At 43.9% G+C, this 20,427-nt stretch overlaps 1 protein-coding gene across 1 annotated transcript in view; it reads right to left on the reverse strand.

The window, feature by feature from the left end:
- HOOK1 (hook microtubule tethering protein 1) overlaps nucleotides 1-2,913 on the reverse strand; it is a 107,776-nt gene extending 104,863 nt beyond the window's left edge. Inside the window, exon 1 of the mRNA XM_040360820.1 lies at nucleotides 2,692-2,913. Coding sequence (XP_040216754.1) covers nucleotides 2,692-2,736 — 45 coding nt within the window. The 5' untranslated portion in view covers nucleotides 2,737-2,913. The remainder of the gene's footprint in view (nucleotides 1-2,691) is intronic.
- Nucleotides 2,914-20,427: the final 17,514 nt, after the last annotated feature.

The raw sequence follows: 20,427 nt of genomic DNA on the forward strand, positions 1-20,427 counted from the left end.
CGCCGTCACGAAATTTCCCGCCGTGCATTGCGCTAAATGACGTCGCAAGGACGTCATTTTTTTTTAACATAGATGTGACTCACGTCCCGATTCACGGACGACTTAAGCAAAAAAAAAAAAAAATTCTAAATAAACACGGCAACGACGGCCATACTTTAAAGCGGATGTGCCACGGGAAAATAATATTAAAAGCCAGCAGGTACAAATACTGCAGCTGCTGACTTTTAATATGAGGACACTTACCTGTCCTGGAGCCCAGCGCCGATCGCAGCAGAGGACGAGCGATCGCTCGTCTCTCTGCTGCTCCCCCCGCCATCCACGCTCAGGGAACCAGGAAGTGAAGCGCTGCGGCTTCACTGCCCGGTTCCCTACGGCGCATGCGCGAGTCGCGCCGCGCCAGCCGATTGGTTCCCGCTGTGTGCTGGGAGCCGAGTGTTCCCAGCACACAACGGGCGACAGACGGGATGTGACGGAATGCCCGTCTTTTGCCCGTGAATGCCGGGCCGGAAGTGGGTGCAAATACCTGTCTTTAGACAGGTATCTGCACCCCCCTCCCCCCTGAAAGGTGTCAAATGTGACACCGGAGGGGGGGGAGGGTTCCGATCAGCGGGACTCCACTTTAGGGTGGAGCTCTGCTTTAACATTGCAAGTCTAACTATACTCCGCAAAACACCAGCTTTAACTATACGCCGGAAAAAGCCGACTAGAGACAACGTAAGAGAATGCGACGGCCGCGCGTACCTTCGTGGATCGTCGGAAATAGCTAATTTGCATAATCGACACGGAAATCGACGAGAACTCCACCCAGCGGACGCCGAAGTATTGCATCTAAGATCCGAAGGCGTACGAAGCCGTACGCTTGTCGGATCAAACCCAGATGCCGTTGTATCTTGGTTTGAGGATTCAAACCAAAGAAACGACGCGGGAAATTTGAAAGTACACCGGCGTATCAGTAGATACGCCGGCGTACTCGCTCTGTGGATCTGCCCCCCCCCCCCCCCGGGTGGTAAAATGTCGGGTTTCTTTGATGTAAATTAATGATACAAAGATAAATAAATTTCAGAACTTTTTCCACCTGTACAACTGAATAACAAAAGTAAAATCTTTTGGGTGGAGGGAAGTAAAAATAAAAAAATAAAATAATATGGATGCATAAGTGTGCACACCCTTACACTAAAGCCTCGTACACACGATAGGTTAACCAGAAGACAACGGTCTGAAGGACCGTTTTCATCGGTCAAAACCGATCGTGTGTGGGCCATAGGTTAAAAAAAAAAGCCAACTTGCTTTAAAATTAACCGATGGATTCCTAACCGATAGGTCAAAACCAGTTTTGCCTTTTTCTCTCATAAGTTATATCAGATTTTTTTTTGAGTATGCTGGGATTTGTAGTCCCACAGCAGTCAGATCACCACTTGGGAGATTTATAGATAGCAGTGGGAGAAATGTTATTACGTAGTTATATCCTTTAATTATCTAGCTTTTTGTGGCAAATACATACAGTATGTATGTATGTATGTCTATATTAATATTATTATTATACAGGATTTATATATAGCGCCAACAGTTTACGCAGCGCTTTATTTTTCTTCTTCCTGATGATTTTCTATCAAAAACTAAATAATTCATATTATATTATATATACATACACACGGTATACAATATGTATAATATATATATATCCATATTTATTTTCTTCCTCTAATAATACTGTACAAAAAAAATAATGCTATCAAAAACGAAATCATATTTATAATACAGAAAAATAAAATAATATATACTGTATATAAAAACAAAAAATAATTATTATGCACATTTAAAACAAATTATATAAAAATATATATATATATATATATATATATATATATATATATATATATATATATATATATTTATTTTTTAATGTGTATAATTATTATTTTTTGTTTTTATATACAGTATATATTATTTTCAAATAAAATATACTGTATATAAAAACAAAAAATAATAATTATACACATTAAAAGTATATATACTTATTTATTTATATTTGTTTTAAATGTGCATAATTATTTTTTGTTTTTATATACAGTATATATATATATATATATATATATATATATATATATATATATATATATATATATATAAATAATACATACAGTATATAAAAACAAAAAATAATTATGCACATTTAAAACATTATATATATATATATATATATATATATACACACACACACAGATTTTTTATATATATATATATATATATATATATATATATATATATATATATATATATATATACTTGCATCTTTTATTTATTTTTATTTACATACTGTACAGAACCCTTTTTGCCCTTTTCTCCCATAAATGAAATGATATATTTTTGTTGAGTTCTTGTGATGAGAACATGCTGGGATTTGTAGTCCCCCAGCAGTCAGATCACCATTTATTTATGCCCAGTATAGGACATGTCATTACATCCTATAGTAATACGAATTAATAAATGACATAAAATATACAATTCTAGTCTTTGATGGGAAATATTTCTGTATATTATTGGATGAATATATATATATATATCTCTATGACACACACATGTATATTGCAGATAACACATTGATGCAGTGTACACACGACCCCTCATTGGTGGAAATACCCCCCAAACCCCCTTAGGAACGACGTCATAGCCCCTCCCCCTCACTCTCACCCAGATAATGAGGCTCTCGCACAGCTCGTTCTCCTTGCCGGCCATGTCTCTCTTCCCCGGTCACCGGTTCCTTTTCCCTCTGATCCGGCTGGCCTCACCTGGGAACAGGGAAGGAAGGGGGAGGAGCTCGCAGGGACAAGCTGCCGTTCAACGCTTTTTTTTCCTCGCTCCGGCGTAAGCCTCCGCAGCCTGTATGGGAGCTACGCCGCCGGGGCAGCGTAAGTCCCCTCTGTGAATAGAACCCTGACACACGCCCCCTCTATTGCTCCGCGCTCTAGCCACTCCTACAGCGGATGACAGGTGGGTGGCACGCCCCCAAGCTTGCAGCAGGTGACTGTGCGAGCCTCGGAGCCAATCGGGTGGGGGACACCGCGGAGCGAGCCAATCCGCTTTGCGCAAGGGGGCGCTTCTTTGCTCGTGATTGGCGTGGGAGGCGGCTGTAGGCGGGGCAGGATGGGAATTCCGCCTTTTTTTGAGATTTGAGTGACGTCTTGTTTTTGTCACGTGTGTGCAAGTCTATGAGGAGGATGTGGCGAGGGAGAACACGGTGTCTTGTTGCCCATAGCAACCCCTCAGCTTTTATCTCTTAGTTTTCATTCAGAATAATGACTGGTTGCTATGGACAACTGGAGCTGTTTTGTCACCACACGTTTCATACACAACCCCTTCATACATGGCAAAAAGTACATATTCACCGTTTAACCACTTCAGCCCCAGAAGGATTTACCCCCCTTAATGACCAGATCTCCCTTCTGTCACTGCGGGGAACGATTGTGGGTGACTGGCGGACATCGAGTCCATCGGACCCGCTGACTGCGACATCCCCCCGCCCCCCGCTGGCAAGTGGGAGCGTGCGCATCGCCGTGTATGAGCCCCACGTACGTCTACGGTGATCTGCGCTACCGAGCGCCAACCTGACGCAGTCCTCCCCATCCTTTCTCCCTCCATCCCCCTCTCTTCCTCTTTCCTTCCTTCCTTCTCCCTCCATCCCCCTCTCTTCCTCTTTCCTTCCTTCCTTCTCCCTCAATCCCCCTCTCTTCCTCTCTTTCCTTCCTTCCTTCTCCCTCCACCCCCCTCTCTTCCTCTCTTTCCTTCCTTCCTTCATTCTCCCTTCATCCCCCTCTCTTCCTCTCTTTCCCTCTTTCTTTCTCCCTCCATCCCCCTCTCTTCCTCTCTTTCCTTCCTTCTTTCTCCCTCCACCCCCCTCTCTTCCTCTCTTTCCTTCCATCCTTCCTCCACCCCCCTCACTTCCTCTCTTTCTTTCCTTCCTTCCTTCCTTCTTTCTCCCTCCATCCCCCTCTCTTTCCTTCCTTCTTTCTCCCTCCATCCCCCTCTCTTCCTCTCTTTCCTTCCTTCTTTCTCCCTCCATCCCTCTCTCTTCCTCTCTTTCCTTCCTTCTTTCTCCCTCCATCCCTCTCTCTTCCTCTCTTTCCTTCCTTCTTTCTCCCTTCATCCCTCTCTCTTCCTCTCTTTCCTTCCATCTTTCTCCCTCCACCCCCCTCTCTTCCTCTCTTTCTTTCCTTCTTTCCTTCCTTCCTTCTCCCTCCATCCCCCTCTCTTCCTCTCTTTCCTTCCTTCCTTCTCCCTCCCTCCCCCTCTCTTTCCTTCCATCCTTCTCTCTCTGTCCTCCTCTCTTTCCTTACATCCTTCTTCCTCCATCCTCCTCTCTTCCTCTCTTTCCTTACATCCTTCTCCCTCCATCCCTCTCTCTTCCTCTCTTTCCTTCTATCCTTCTTCCTCCATCCCCCTCTCTTCCTCTCTTTCTTTCCTTCCTTCTCCCTTCACCCCCTCTCTTCCTCTCTTTCCTTCCATCTTTCTCCCTCCATCCCTCTCTCTTCCACTCTTTCCTTCCATCTTTCTCCCTTCACCCCTCTCTTCCTGTTTCCTTCCTTCTTTCTCCCTCCACCCCTCTCTCTTCCTCTCTTTCCTTCTTTCTCCCTCCATCCCTCTCTTTCCTTCATTCTTTCTCCCTCCATCCCTCTCTTTCCTTCATTCTTTCTCCCTTCATCCCCCTCTCTTCCTCTCTTTCCTTCCATCTTTCCTTCCGTCACCCCCCTCTCTTCCTCTTTCCTTCCTTCTTTCTTCCTCCATCCCCTTCTCTTCTTTTCTATCCTTCCTTCTTTCTCCCTCCATCCCTCTCTCTTCCTCTCTTTCTTTCCTTCTTTTTCCCTCCACCCCCTCACTTCTCTCTTTCCTTCCTTCTTTCTCCCTCCATTCCTCTCTTTTCCTCTCTTTCCTTCATTTTTTTCTCCCTTCATCCCCCTCTCTTCCTCTCTTTCCTTCCTTCCTTCTTTCTTCCTCCATCCCTCTCTCTTCTTCTCTTTCCTTCCTTCTTTCTTCCTCCAGCCCCCTCCCTTACTTTCTTTCTTTTCTTTTTTTATTCCTCCAGCAGCCTCCCTCCCTCCCTTTCTTCCTTTTCTTTCTTTCTTTCTTTCTTTCTTTCTTTCTTTCTTTCTTTCTTTCTTTCTTTCTTTCTTTCTTTCTTTCTTTCTTCCTTCCTCCAGTCCCCTCTCTTTGTTGCTTTCTTTCTTTCTTTCTTTCTTTATTTTTCCTGTGCTTTTCTCTTGCTTCTGGATAGGCCCTCAGACAGCCTAGCAGCCAGATGCCCCTCCCCCCCCCCCCCCCCCCTGGATAGATCAAATCTCTATGACACACGTCCACCCAGACAGCCGTCCAGGTGGCACAGAACGCAGATCACCTGACTCCACCCAAATATATAGGTTCTCCCACAGGCCACGGGATTCAAGAAAACCCTTGCCCATTGGCTGAGATGCCCCACATACCCATAACCTGACCTTGGGTCATCTAGTACTACCAAGTACCCGGCCACCTGGTGGTAAAAGAGAAAAGTGCAACAAGGCCAAACTTAGGGAGAAATCAATAGATCTCTCTTTCTCAATCAATCAATCAGGATAACTACTCCTGGCAAGTAAATTTGTGAGGAGTTCCCCGACTAAACTCCAGGGTGCGACATCCGCTTTGTGTGACAAGTCGCTGTTCTTGTATAGCGATTTATTCATTCTGCAACCGATTCATAGAAGCAAATCACCTGAAGACCCCATTGACATTATGATGTGCATTCTAAGGGTCTTACCCTATGTGACTTCATGTGACAAGCATCCATCTACTTGTCTTCTTATCGAAGTGTTCAAGCAGGGACACAGTACACAAGGGGGGTATCGTGGGGGGGGGGGGGGGGGGGGCGTCTGGTTTGGGATTTCCTTGCTTCTTGAGCGTTTAATTACCCCTCAGTATCCCTCTACTTCAGCGGCGGCTGGTGCTCAAATTTTTTGGGGGGCGCGAACGGAAAAAAAAAATTGCAGCCTCACTGTGCCCATCAAATGCAGCCACTCTGCCATCAATTGTCACCACTGTGCCATGCCATCAAACGCAGCCACTGTGCCATCAATTGTCACCACTGTGCCATGCCATCAAATGCAGCTACTGTGCCATCAATTCGCACCACTGTACCATGCCATCAAACGCAGCCACTGTGCCATCAATTGTCACCACTGTGCCATCAATTGTCACCACTGTGCCTTTTAATTGTCCCCGCTGTGCCCATTGTTCCCACTGTGCCCATTGTCCCCACTGTGCCCATTGATGTCCCCACTGTGCCCATTGATGTCCCCACTGTGCCCATTGATGTCCCCACTGTGCCCTGTAAAGTGCACTCCCCCCCCCCCTGCCGGGCACTTACCTTTACTGGAGTCAGCCATCCACGTCCCTCGATGTCTTATACGGCCCTCGATGACTGACATACGTCCCAGCCAATCAGGTTACCGGTAGCCAGAATAGGCCAACCTGATTGATTTTCCATCTTTCTCCATTCATCCCCCTCTCTTCCTCTCTTTCCTTCCTTCCTTCTCCCTTCATCCCCCTCTCTTCCTCTCTTTCTCCCTCCACCCCCCTCTCTTCCTCTCTTTCCTTCCTCTCTTTCTCCCTCCACCCCCCTCTCTTCCTCTCTTTCCTTCCTTCCTTCTCCCTTCATCCCCCTCACTTCCTCTCTTTCCTTCCTTCTTTCTCCCTCCATCCCTCTCTCTTCCTCTCTTTCCTTCCTTCCTTCACCCCTCTCTTCCTCTCTTTCCTTCCATCTTTCTCCCTCCACCCCCCTCTCTTCCTCTCTTTCCTTCCTTCCTTCTCCCTTCATCCCCCTCACTTCCTCTCTTTCCTTCCTTCTTTCTCCCTCCATCCCTCTCTCTTCCTCTCTTTCCTTCCTTCCTTCCTTCTCCCTCCATCCCTCCCTCTTCCTCTCTTTCTTTCTTTCTTTCCTTCCTTCCTTCTCCCTTCATCCCCCTCACTTCCTCTCTTTCCTTCCTTCTTTCTCCCTCCATCCCTCTCTCTTCCTCTCTTTCCTTCCTTCCTTCCTTCCTTCTCCCTCCATCCCTCTCTCTTCCTCTCTTTCCTTCCTTCCTTCACCCCTCTCTTCCTCTCGTTCCTTCCATCTTTCTCCCTCCACCCCCTCTCTTCCTTCTTTCTCCCTCCATCCCTCTCTCTTCCTCTCTTTCTTTCCTTCCTTCACCCCTCTCTTCCTCTCGTTCCTTCCTTCCATCCTTCTTCCTCCACCCCCCTCTCTTCCCTTCCTTCTTTCTCCCTTCACCCCCCTCACTTCCTCTCTTTCCTTCATTCTTTCTCCCTCCATCCCTCTCTCTTCCTCTCTTTCCTTCCATCTTTCCTTCCTTCACCCCCTCTCTTCCTCTCTTTCCTTCTTTCTTCCTCCATCCCCCCTCTCTTACCTTCCTTCTTTCTTCCTCCATCCCCCTCTCTTTCTTTCCTTCCTTCTTTCTTCCTCCATCCCCCTCTCTTCCTCTTTCTTTCTTTCTTTCTTTTTTTCTTTCCATCTTTTCTTTCTTCCTTCAGCCCCCTCCCTTACTTTCTTTCTTTCCTTTTTTATTCCTCCAGGAGCCTCCCTCCCTTTCTTCCTTTCTTTCTTTTCTTTCTTTCTTCCTATCAGAGCCGTTGGCTCTGATAGGCACTTCTGTACAGCCAACCAGCTGCCGTTATTTAGATGGCCGGACATGAGTGCCGACCATCTGAATAGAACAGCGGCAGCGGCGATAATAGCATAGATTCGTGCAATGCGTGAATCTATGTTATTAGACTCCGTGGCGGTGAGAGCCAGAGGGGGCGGCGCTCCAGCGCCCTCTATGGACGAACCACCACTGCTCTACTTACACCAGTCCAGTACCAGGCCCTGATGAAGGGAGACCCATAAAACCCCCGAATCATGTTGGATTTTTTTTTGCTATAAGAATCTGAATAGAAATAAATTTGGACTTCATACTTTCTACTATTGGCGCTTCTCCTTGCACACCCAGTCCCTACTGGAGCGAAGAGCTGACCTTCGCCCACCACTCCTTGGAGAGCTGCCTAAAAAGAATCACGGGATGTCACGGGGAAGGTCAATATGTAAACCGCAATACCTCATTATTGGAAGATAATACAGGACAATAGATAATATCAAAGTGGCCTAAAACAGACACTATGGCCCGGATTCACATACATCGGCGCATATTTATGCGGGCGTAGCGTAGCTAATATACGCTACGCCGGCGCAGCGCACAGAGGCAACCACTGGATTCACAAAGCACTCGCTCTTAAAGATACGCTGGGTTCCCTGGGCGTAAGCCGGCGCAGGTGGAAGTGGGCGTGAGCCATGCTAATGAGGCGTGACCCCATGCAAATGATGGGGCAAGCGCCATAGAAGTACTTAAAATGAACGGCGCATGCGCCGTCCCATGGCCGCATCCCAGTGCGCATGCTCAGAATCACGTCGGAACTACTCCCTAAGATACGACGGATCACTGCCTACGACGTGAACGTAACCTACGCCCAGCCCTATTCACGTACAACGTAAACAACAAAAGATACGACGGCTGTTCCCTGGTCCATACCTTTGCATGAGTTGCGCCTCCTATATGGGGAATAACTTTACGCCGGACGTACGACTTGCGCAAACAGCGTATATTATGCGCCGGGCGCAACTACGTTTGTGAATTGGCGTATATCCCTCATTTGCATAGAAAATCAATGGGAGCGGCAAATGCGCCCAGCGTAAATAGTCTTCTTTCAGGCGCTTTACAGGAACTTTTTTTAACGCTAAGACCCCTTTCACACTGGGGCGTTTTTCAGGCTCCTTAGTGTGAAAGCACTCGGCTTTCACATTGGGATTACAGATACAGCTTTTTTCAGGCGCTTTTTTTAACGCTAAAGCGCCTGAAAAACGCCCCAGTGTGAAAGGGGTCTTAACTGAGGAAAAAATATGTTTTTTTTATAGATTTTTGGGGGATATTTATTATAGCAAAAAGTAAAAAATATTGAATTTTTATAAAAATTGTCGCTCTATTTTTGTTTATAGCGCAAAAAATAAAAACCGCAGAGGTGATCAAATACCACCAAAAGTAAGCTCTATTTGTGGGGAAAAAAGGACGCCAATTTTGTTTGGGAGCCACGTCACATGACCGCGCAATTGTCAGTTAAAGTGATCGCAAAAAGGGGCCAGGTCCTTTACCTGCATAATGGTCCGGGGCTGAAGTGGTTAAGAGGTCCTGTCAATAAAAGTGACACCTTTTTTTTTTTTAAAAGAACAGTGTAAACATAAAAGGTAAAATAAATAATAATACATTTTTTTTTTTAAACACGCCCGTCCCGACGAGCTCGCGCGCAGAAGCGAACGCATACGTGAGCAGCGCCCGCATATGAAAACGTTGTTCAAACCACACATGTGAGGTGTCACCGCGATCGTTAGAGCGAGAGCAATAATTCTAGCACCAGACCTCCTCTGTAACTCAAAAACTTTTTTAACATATGGAGATTTTAAGGGTAAACGTTTGTCGCCATTCCACCAGAGGGCGCATTTAGAAGCGTGACATGTTGGGTATCAATTTACTCGGCGTAACATTATCTTTCCCAATATAAAAAAAAAATAAAAAATTGGGCTAACTTTACTGTTGTCTTATTTTTTTATTCAAAAAAGTGATTTTTTTTTCCCAAAACAAGTGCGCTTGTAAGACCGCTGCGAAAATACGGTGTGACAAAAAGTATTGCAAAGACCACCATTTTATTCTCTAGGGTGTTAGGAAAAAAAAAAATATATATATATATATATATATATATATATATATATATATATATATATATAATGTTTGGCGGTTCTAAGTAATTTTCTAGCAAAAAAAAACAGTTTTTAAACACCAAGGCCCGGATTTACAAAGCACTTACGCCAACGTATCTTGAGATACGCTGCGTAAGTGCAAATATGCGCCGTCATATCTGTGCGCCGTGCCCACAAAACTAGATACGCCTGAAAATAGGCTTCCTACGCCGTCGTATCGTGGGCGCATATTTGCCGCTCCCATAGATTTTCTATGCACATATGCAAATGAGGGAGATACGCCGATTCACAAACGTAGTTGCGCCCGGCGCATAATATACGCGGTTTGCGTAAGTCATACATCCGGCGTAAAGTTATTCCACATATAGGAGGCGCAACTCATGCAAAGGTATGGACCAGGGAACACAAGCCGTCGTATCTTTTGTCGTTTACGTTGTACGTGAATATGACGAGGCGTAGGTTACGTTCACCTCGTAGGCAGTGATCAGGCGTATCTTAGGCAGTTGTCTTGACGCGATTCTGAGCGTGCGCACTGGGATGCGACCACGGGACGGCGCATGCGCCGTTCATTTTAAGTACTTCTATGACGCTTGGCCCATCATTTGCATGGGGTCACGCCTCATTAGCATGGCTCACGCCCACTTCCACCTGCGCTGGCTTACGCCGAGGAAACCCAGCGTATCTTTAACAGCGAGTGGGAGCGAGTGCTTTGTGAATCCAGTGCTTGCCTCTGTGCGCTGCGCCGGCGTAGCGTAAAAGAGATACGCTACGGCGGCATAAATATGCGCCGATGTATGTGAATCCGGGCCCAAATCTCAGAAAGAGGCTCGGTCCTTAAGTGGTTAATGTGATTGCCTGAAAATTTCAGCTTTAAGGCTTTGCAATGTAACAGACACAGCTATGTGATTGGAGCATCAATCAGCTAATTAGCAGACACGGCAATTAATGGCTGGTCCTAAATAAGTGAGACTTTCATAGAATATAATTATTTTAATGGTAATGAGTGGAAGAGACGGCCCTAATTACAGGCACCAGGAAACAGCGTTGGTAAATTCAATGTAATTGCCAGATACGGAATTTAAATGAAGATCTCTCAATATCACTAAACACGGCCAACTATAACACCTCCGTCCCTGCAACACGAGAGGAAGAAATGTGCATGACACCCTCACAAACCTTGTACCTGTGCACACCCCCTAGTGCACATGTGTCAAAAACTATCACTTTTCCTGCAGCTGCGGCACCCGCCTCGACTCCACGCCTTGTCTCAGCAGCAGAGAGGACAGAACTCCTCTGCCAGATCCTGCGCTTCTCGGTGCAGCTGCGGAGATGTCCCCCCCCCCCCCAATTGCAGTTGGCCGCAGAAAGGAGAACAAACTCCTACAGATCCTGGGGCTCTCTCTGCAGCACCCCCTCATCTTTGCTAGACATGTGCAATTCGTTTTTTTTACAAATTCCTTTTTTTAAACGAATTTCGATAAATTTGTTCATTTGGAAATATCCGAATCAACAAAAACCCGTTTATCAAATTTTTTCGAACATTTGTACATTTGGAAATCCGTAAATTTGAAATTTGGAAGCCGGAACTTCAAAAATGAGTAAATTCGTAAATTCAAAAATTCGGAAATTTGTAAATTCGAAAATCCGTAAAATTCGAAAAATCATACATTTTTTAAATTCTAAAATCCAGAAATTCTAAAATTCGTAAATTTGTAAATTCGTAAATTTGTAAATTCTAAAATGCGTAAAAATTCTAAAAATCGTAAATTTGCAAATTCAAAAATCTAGAAATTCCAAAATTCGTAAATACAAAAATCTGAAAATAAGAACGGAAATCCAAAGAACGAATATCGTGGCACTGTCGGCGTCAGGTGTAACCGGCTCCAGCGTGTCTCCTCTTCCACAACGCTAGGCATCCGAAAGGATCGCTTGGTGCTTTGGCCAGTTGGGAAACAGGTCTCCCTGACCGCCTCCTGATTGGCGGGGAGTAACTGTAGTGTGAAAAAAAATCGAAAATTCATTCGCTATGGGTGGGATCGGGGGCCCACTCTCTGCTTCACTGAAAATCACATCAGTGGGCCAGATTCAGGAAGCTATTGCGCCCGCGCAACCTTAGGTTGCGCGGCGCAATAGCTGTTTTGCTCCTGCGTAGCGAATGCCCCTGATTCAGGAACATCGCTACGCGGACTGCAGCCTAGGATATGACAGACATAAGCCTCCTTATGCCTTCATATCTCAGGCTGCATTCTTGCGTTGTCCGCTAGGGGGCGCGGCCATTGTGATCGGCGTATAGTATGCAAATTGCATACTACCACCGATTCACAAAAGTTGCGCGGGCCCTGCGCACGCAAGGTACGGAGTTTCCGTACGGCGACTTTATCGCAAGGTTGCTCCTGCTATAGCAGGGGCAACCAATGCTAAAGTATAGCCGCCCTTCCCGCTCGTGAAATTAAAATTTCACGTTGTTTACGTAAGTGATTCGTGAATGGCGCTGGACGCCATTCACGTTCACTTAGAAGCAAATGACATCCTTGCGACGTCATTTGCCACAATGCACGTCGGGAAAGTTTCCCGACGGAGCATGCGCTGTTCGCTCGGCGCGGGAGCGCGCCTAATTTAAATGATTCCCGCCCCCGGCGGGATCATTTACATTAGGCAGCCTTACGCCCGGCTATTTAGCATATCGCCCGCGCAATTTACGGAGCTACTGCTCCGTGAATCGCGGGCATATCAAAATATTTGCGTGGGCGCAGAGCAAAAATCGTTGCCCTTTGCCCACGCAAATATTGCGCGGATCTAGCTGAATCTGGCCCAGTGTGTATCATATCAGAGCTCTGCATTCTGATATGACAATTTCCCTTCGTTAGTTAAAGTGGATGTAAACCCCTATTTTTTTTTTTTTTTTTTTTGATGTCACAATGTAGAGTATAAGATTTCCTATCATCTGTGCCCAGTCTTGCCACACAGAGTTAATCCAGCGCTGAGCAATCCTCTTTTATTGTTCAATGAAAATTAACAGACTTCCAGATAAAAACCTGTCTAAATAAAAAGTCCTTTCCGTCCCCTTGCTTCGAGTGACAGGGTTTTTACATATCTCGTGCACTAGCTTTGACACATGCACATTCCTGGATGTTTATCATAATATGGGGGGGTGATACACAGTTCATTGTGAGAGGTAATGTATGTCACTCGAAGCAAGGGGACGGAAAGGACTTTGGGGGGGCTGGTGCTGACGAACAAAACAAAGTCAAGTCTTATCTCTCCTGCCGCAAGTTGCTAGGGTCAGTCAGAAAAAAGAAATTAATTCCTGCCGCGAGTTTCTAAAGGTAGGGGGGTCAAACAAATAAAAAAAAAACATTTATAATTACAACAACAAAAAATGGTGGGCAAAAAATGGTGGGGGGCCCTGATGGCGGCCCTGATGGTGATAAAGCCTGGACCTCACAGCTGCATCCTGGGAAGACTACATCACCAGCGTCCCCCGCATTTTTATCCACTTCATGTGCCTTTTCTCATATTCCAAGAAAAAAAGGAGATGGATTCAAAGAAAAATAAAGAATTCAAAGAAAAACACGCCTGCAATTATCTAGAAGTTTCTGTTTGTAAATCGCTGTTGCTAATCTTTTCTATTGGTGCCTTTGATGTAATTGTATAAGATAAGGGGGAAGTTCCTCTTTAAAGAGAATGAGTTATCGGATGGTATACATAGTATAGTAACATAGTATAGTAACATAGTATAGTAACATAGTATAGTAACATAGTATAGTAACATAGTATAGTATACATAGTATAGTAACATAGTATAGTAACATAGTATAGTAACATAGTATAGTATACATAGTATAGTAACATAGTATAGTATACATAGTATAGTAACATAGTATAGTAACATAGTATAGTAACATAGTATAGTAACATAGTATAGTAACATAGTATAGTAACATAGTATAGTATACATAGTATAGTAACATAGTATAGTAACATAGTATAGTAACATAGTATAGTATACATAGTATAGTAACATAGTATAGTATACATAGTATAGTAACATAGTATAGTATACATAGTATAGTATACATAGTATAGTAACATAGTATAGTAACATAGTATAGTATACATAGTATAGTAACATAGTATAGTATACATAGTATAGTAACATAGTATAGTAACATAGTATAGTATACATAGTATAGTAACATAGTATAGTAACATAGTATAGTAACATAGTATAGTATACATAGTATAGTAACATAGTATAGTAACATAGTATAGTATACATAGTATAGTATACATAGTATAGTAACATAGTATAGTAACATAGTATAGTATACATAGTATAGTAACATAGTATAGTATACATAGTATAGTATACATAGTATAGTAACATAGTATAGTATACATAGTATAGTAACATAGTATAGTAACATAGTATAGTAACATAGTATAGTAACATAGTATAGTATACATAGTATAGTAACATAGTATAGTATACATAGTATAGTAACATAGTATAGTATACATAGTATAGTAACATAGTATAGTAACATAGTATAGTATACATAGTATAGTAACATAGTATAGTAACATAGTATAGTAACATAGTATAGTATACATAGTATAGTAACATAGTATAGTAACATAGTATAGTAACATAGTATAGTAACATAGTATAGTAACATAGTATAGTATACATAGTATAGTAACATAGTATAGTATACATAGTATAGTAACATAGTATAGTAACATAGTATAGTAACATAGTATAGTAACATAGTATAGTATACATAGTATAGTATACATAGTATAGTAACATAGTATAGTAACATAGTATAGTATACATAGTATAGTAACATAGTATAGTAACATAGTATAGTAACATAGTATAGTATACATAGTATAGTAACATAGTATAGTAACATAGTATAGTATACATAGTATAGTAACATAGTATAGTATACATAGTATAGTAACATAGTATAGTAACATAGTATAGTATACATAGTATAGTAACATAGTATAGTATACATAGTATAGTATACATAGTATAGTAACATAGTATAGTATACATAGTATAGTAACATAGTATAGTATCATCCCGGTATCGTTGTTTAGAGCGGGCGATCGGCTTTCCAAACATAACAACCGATGCGGCTAAAAGCCGCTCGGTTGTTATGCCGGAGGAGCGGGAGGGGACATCCCCCCCCTCCCGCCGCCTCTCGCCGCTCTGACCGGGCCTCCCGTCCCACCGGGAGACCCGATCCACGATCCGGCGCCTCCAGCGTCTCGGCGAGCTCTGAAACAAAGCCGTAAACGGCTTTGATTCAGTGTCCGCATTGAAACCACGGAAGCGGCGTCATGACGTCACTTCCGGGTTTCTCAGATGCCAATGGCGCCGGATTTAAAAAAGTACACAGTATTCAGAATCGCCGTTTTCGGCGATCTGAATACTTTGAAGTGCAAAGGAGGGCTCGGGGTCTTTTAGACCCCCGATCCCTCCATAAAGAGTACCTGTCACCACCTATTGCTGTCACAAGGGATGTTTACATTCCTTGTGACAGCAATAAAAGTGATCAAAATGTAAAAAAAAAAAAAAAATTAAATATTAGAACAAATAAATAAATAAATAAGAAAACAAAAAAAATTTTTTTTAAAGCGCCCCCCTCCCCGCGAGCTTGCGCAGCAAAGAAAGCGCATACGGAAGTCGCGCCTGCATATGAAAACGGTGTTCAAATAACACATGTGAGGTATCGCCGCGATCGTAAGAGCGAGAGCAATAATTATAGCACTAGGCCTACTCTGTAACTCTAACCTGGTAACCGTAAAAAAAGTTTAAAGCGTCGCCTATGGAGATTTTTAGTTACCGTAGTTTGTCGCCATTCCACAAGTGCGTGCAATTATAAAGCGTGTCATGCTTGGTATCTATTTACTCGGCATAACATCATCTTTCACATTATGCAAAAAAATTGGGCTAATTTTACTTTTTCATTTTTTTAAAATTCATGAAAGTAAATTTTTCCCAAAAAGTTGTGTTTAAAACACCGCCGCACAAATACCGTATGACATAAAATATTGCAACAATCGCCATTTTATTCTCTAGATTCTCTGCTAAAAAAAAATATATATATAATGTTTGGGGGTTCTAAGTAATTTTCTAGCCAAAAATATGGATTTTAACTTGTAAACACCAAATGTCATACATAGGCATAGGCATGAAAGGGGTATACACAGTATAGTAACATAGTATAGTAACATAGTATAGTAACATAGTATAGTATACATACAGACAGCTCACATCTATCCCAGTTACACAATCCCACATAACCAGTTAAAGCTCTACTGGTATCTCTGGTATGTTATCAGACTGATTGGGCGGCTGTACGCCATTCTCTCCATGCGTTCTCCCCCGCCGTCATACAGCACAGAGGTGTGACAGCGGCCAGCACGTGACTGCAATTTATGATGGATGTCAATCACCCCTCCATGTGTTATAAGGATTTTACAGCTGGTTATACAATAGTGGAAATATTTCTACCTAATTTCTAAATATCTAATGCCACACTTATATTATATACTGTATATACTCGAGTATATAAACCGAGGCACCTAATTTTACCACAAAAAAATGGGAAAACATATTGACTTGAGTATAAGCCTAGGGTGTCTATCTGCATGCCTCACTGTGCCTCACTGTGCCCGTGCCTCACTGTGTCCATGACTCACTGTTCCTCACTGTGTCCATGCCTCACTGTTCCTCACTGTGTCCATGCCTCACTGTTCCTCACTGTGTCCATGCCTCACTGTGCCCATGCCTCACTGTGCCCATGCCTCACTGTGTCCATGCCTCACTGTTCCTCACTGTGTCCATGCCTCACTGTGTCCATGCCTCACTGTGCCCATGCCTCACTGTGCCCATGCCTCACTGTGCCCATGCCTCACTGTGTCCATGCCTCACTGTGCCAGTGCCTCACTGTGCCCATGCCTCACTGTTCCTCCCTGTGCCCATGCCTCACTGTGTCCATGCCTCACTGTGCCCATTCCTCACTGTGTCCATGCCTCACTGTGCCTCACTGTGCCCATGCCTCACTGTGCCCATGCCTCACTGTGCCCATGCCACACTGTGCCCATGACTAGACTTACGTTTAACATGGGAGTCTATGGAAGGAGTGCCCGGCTTTGAAAAACCGGTGCTCCCCGGCCGTAGGTCCCCCAGACAGCAAACTTTGCACACTTTTAGAGGAGAACTGGGGCTACATGTGTGCCAAGTTTGGCCAAGTGCCGGTACCGGGTCCCCAAAGTCTGTGAGATCAGGCGCAAAAAGGTGACTCGAGTATAAGCCGAGGGGGGCATGTGTACACACGACCGGTTTTCTCGGCAGAATACGTCTCCCATCGAGTTCCTTGCTGAATTCTGCCGAGAAAACCGGTCGTGTGTATGGGGCCTCGGGCAAATTATGCGGCAGCCTTGAGGCCCCTGGGAGCGCGAGGCCCTAGGCGACCGCCTAATTAGAGAGCCGCCTCGGTGTAGCACTTATGGCCTTCTCCCATTATGCAATGTACTGACATATGAAGAAGGGGGTGACTGCTCTTTCTTGTAGGGTCCTGCTGCATTCACACCTAGACACAGGAAATTCCTATTGATTCTAAAGCATTTGTTCAGGCATTTTACAGGTGTTTTACATCGTGTCCTGAGCCTCATAGTTGTGAGATTATTTAATGCGCTGCAGGCTCTCACCGGATTTGTAGTGAGATTTGGTGATGTCATCACTGTGCTGCTGATCACGGTTCTCCTTGCTGGAGAGGAAGCTGTACCTGAGGATCGACAGTGCAAGAATCTCCCTGCTTCTGCTTCATTGATTTGGCGGATCTGTGCTTCCTCCACCTCTCCTGCTGCTTTTTAATCATTACCTCATCAATCGTCAGGGCATAATTTAAGGTTTTAAAAGTATGATTATATACAGGGCCGTAGATAATTTTTTTCTCCTGGGGGGTTCAGCCTTGGGTACCGAGGGGAACATAAATAGTGTGCCTGTACAGGCTGCACTGGTCCCTGATGCCACCTCAGCCAATCGGTAGCTGAAGCTACCTCAAAAGACCATCCCTCCTGTCCTGACATCACCCAGGATTCCCCGATACCCGGTGGGTGGCGGCATTTTAGTTTTTTTATGCAAATGAAGGAGACAGGTTGCGGCTGCGACAGGAGCCCAGATTCACAGAGAGTGGGCACACATTACGCCGCCGTAGAGTAACCAATGTACGCTACGCCAACGCAGCGCAGAGAGGCAAGCAATGCATTCAGCAAGCCAGTGCTCCCAACGCTGCGCCAGCGTGTCGTGGGATTCGAAGGCGTACACCGGCGTAGGTGGAAGTGGGCGTGACCCATGCAAATGAGGCGTGACCCCATGCAAATGATGGGCCGAGCGCCAGACAGATACGTATCACGAACGGCGCATGCACCGTGACGTGGACGCATCCCCCTGCGTCTGCTCACAACCACGTTGGTACAACTGCCTAAACTACGCCGGATTACTGCGTACGGCGTGAACGTAACCTACGCCCAGCCAGACACACGTTCAACGCTGGCTTGTGTTCCCTGGTGCAGACCTTTGCATGTCTGCTGCTGGGTTGCACCTCCTTTATGGGGAATAACTTTACGCCGGACGTACAACTTACGCGCACCTCGCGTAGCCTGCGTCGGGCGCACGTACGTTCGTGAATCGCCGTATTTCCCTCATTTGCATGTTTGAATGGCTAATCAATGGGAGCGGCAACCATGCACCCAGCCTAAATGTGCGCCCACTCTACACCGGCGTAAGCAAGCTACGTCGGCGGGGTGTAGCCTGGTTTTAGGCGCATATCTGTTTGTGGGTCTGGCGCACAGATACGACGGCGCACATTTGCACTTACGTCGGCGTAACTTGTTATACGTCGGCGTAAGTGCTTTGTGAATCTGGGCCAGGCTGCGTGGCTCCTGGAGCTGGTAGTCCCACAGCCCTTACTTGCCTAGCTGCTGGGCTATTGACAAATGCTCTTGGGGGGGGGGTTTCAACCCCCCTGACCCTCCCCTTATCTACACCCCTGATTTTATATATATATATATATATATATATATATATATATATAGACACATGGGGCAGCCTTATGTGTTCATTACATACGCATCACCCGTTTCCTCATGCAATGCAAGCCTTTGAGTCGTTCAACAAATTGTTTACAATACGCTCACTGAGTGGCTGATATTTATTTCAACATTTGCTGAAGCGTCTCTTTTATTGAAAAAAATATATAAAAACAATGCAGGTGCAAACAAGTTATATACAGCACCCACCATCCATGATCTGCCTGCTTTCCGTAGAGAAGCACAGAAAACCCAGTGATGACAATAAAAGTATGGAATGCATATGGAAAGTTTTTTTTAAAGCATTTAATTAGCATGTTGACTTCAGCTATAATAATAATAATAATAATAATAATAATAATAATAATAGCAATAGCAAAATAATCATAGTGATTGATAAAAGGAAGGAGAAGAAGAAAGGAAGGAAGAAAGAAAACAAGGAGAAGAAGAAAGGAAGGAAGAAAAGGGGAAGAACGGAAGGAAAAAGAAGTGGAGAAATAAGGAAGGAAGAAAAGGAGATAAAGAAAGAAAGGAAGGAAGAAAAGGAGAAGGTAGAAAAGGAGAAAAAAGGAAAGTAAATAAGAAAAGGAGAAGAAGAAAGAAAGAAAGAAAGAAGAAAAGGGAGAAGAAGAAATTAAGGAAGGAAGGAAGTAAAGGAGAAGTAACAAAGTAAAGCAGAAAAGAAGAAGAAAATAAGGAAGAAACTAAGGAAGAAAAGGAGAAGAAAGGAAGTAAGAAAAGGAGAAGAAGAAAGGAAGGAAGAAGGGAAGGCGAAGAAAAAAAGGGAGATGAAGGAAGGAAAGACAGAAGGAATGAAGGAAGATGAAAAATTAGAGGAGGGAAGAAAGGAAGGAGAAGGAAGGAAGGAAATGAAGGAAGAAGGAGGAGGGAAGAAAATTAGAAGAAGACAGAAAGGAAGGAAGAAAGAAAAGGAGAAGAAGAAAAGGGAGAAGAAGGAAGGAAGGATGGAAGGAAGAAGGAAAAAAAGAGAAGAATAAAAGGAAGGAAGAGAAAAGGAGAAGAAGAAGAAAGGAAGGGAGAAAAGGAGAAGAAAAAGGGGAAGAAGAAGAAAGTAAGGAAGAAAGTAAAGGAGGTAGAAAAGGAGAAAAAGAAATGAAGGAAGAAAAGTAGAAGAAGAAAAGAAGCAAGAAAGCAAGGAAGAAAAGGAGAAAAAGAAAGGAAGGAAGGCAGAAAGGAAGAAGAAGAAAAGATGAAGAAGAAAGAAAGGAGAAGAAAAGGGAGAAGGAAGAAGGAAGGAAATGAGAAGAGGAAAAGAAGGAAGAAACTACGAAAGAAAAGGAGAAAGGAAGGAAGAAAAAGGGAAGAAGGAAGAAATGGGGAAGAACGGAAGAAATAAAGAAGAGGGAAATAAGAAAGGAAGGAAGGAAGAAATGGAGAAGAAAAAGGGAAGGAAGAAAGGAAGAAGAAGAAAAAGTAGAAGGAAGAAAGTAAAGAAGGTAGAAAAGGAGAAAAAATGAAAGCAAGGAAGAAAGGGAGAAGAAGAAAGA

Source organism: Rana temporaria, chromosome 7 (assembly GCF_905171775.1).
Source record: "Rana temporaria chromosome 7, aRanTem1.1, whole genome shotgun sequence".
Taxonomy (NCBI): Eukaryota; Metazoa; Chordata; class Amphibia; order Anura; family Ranidae; genus Rana; species Rana temporaria.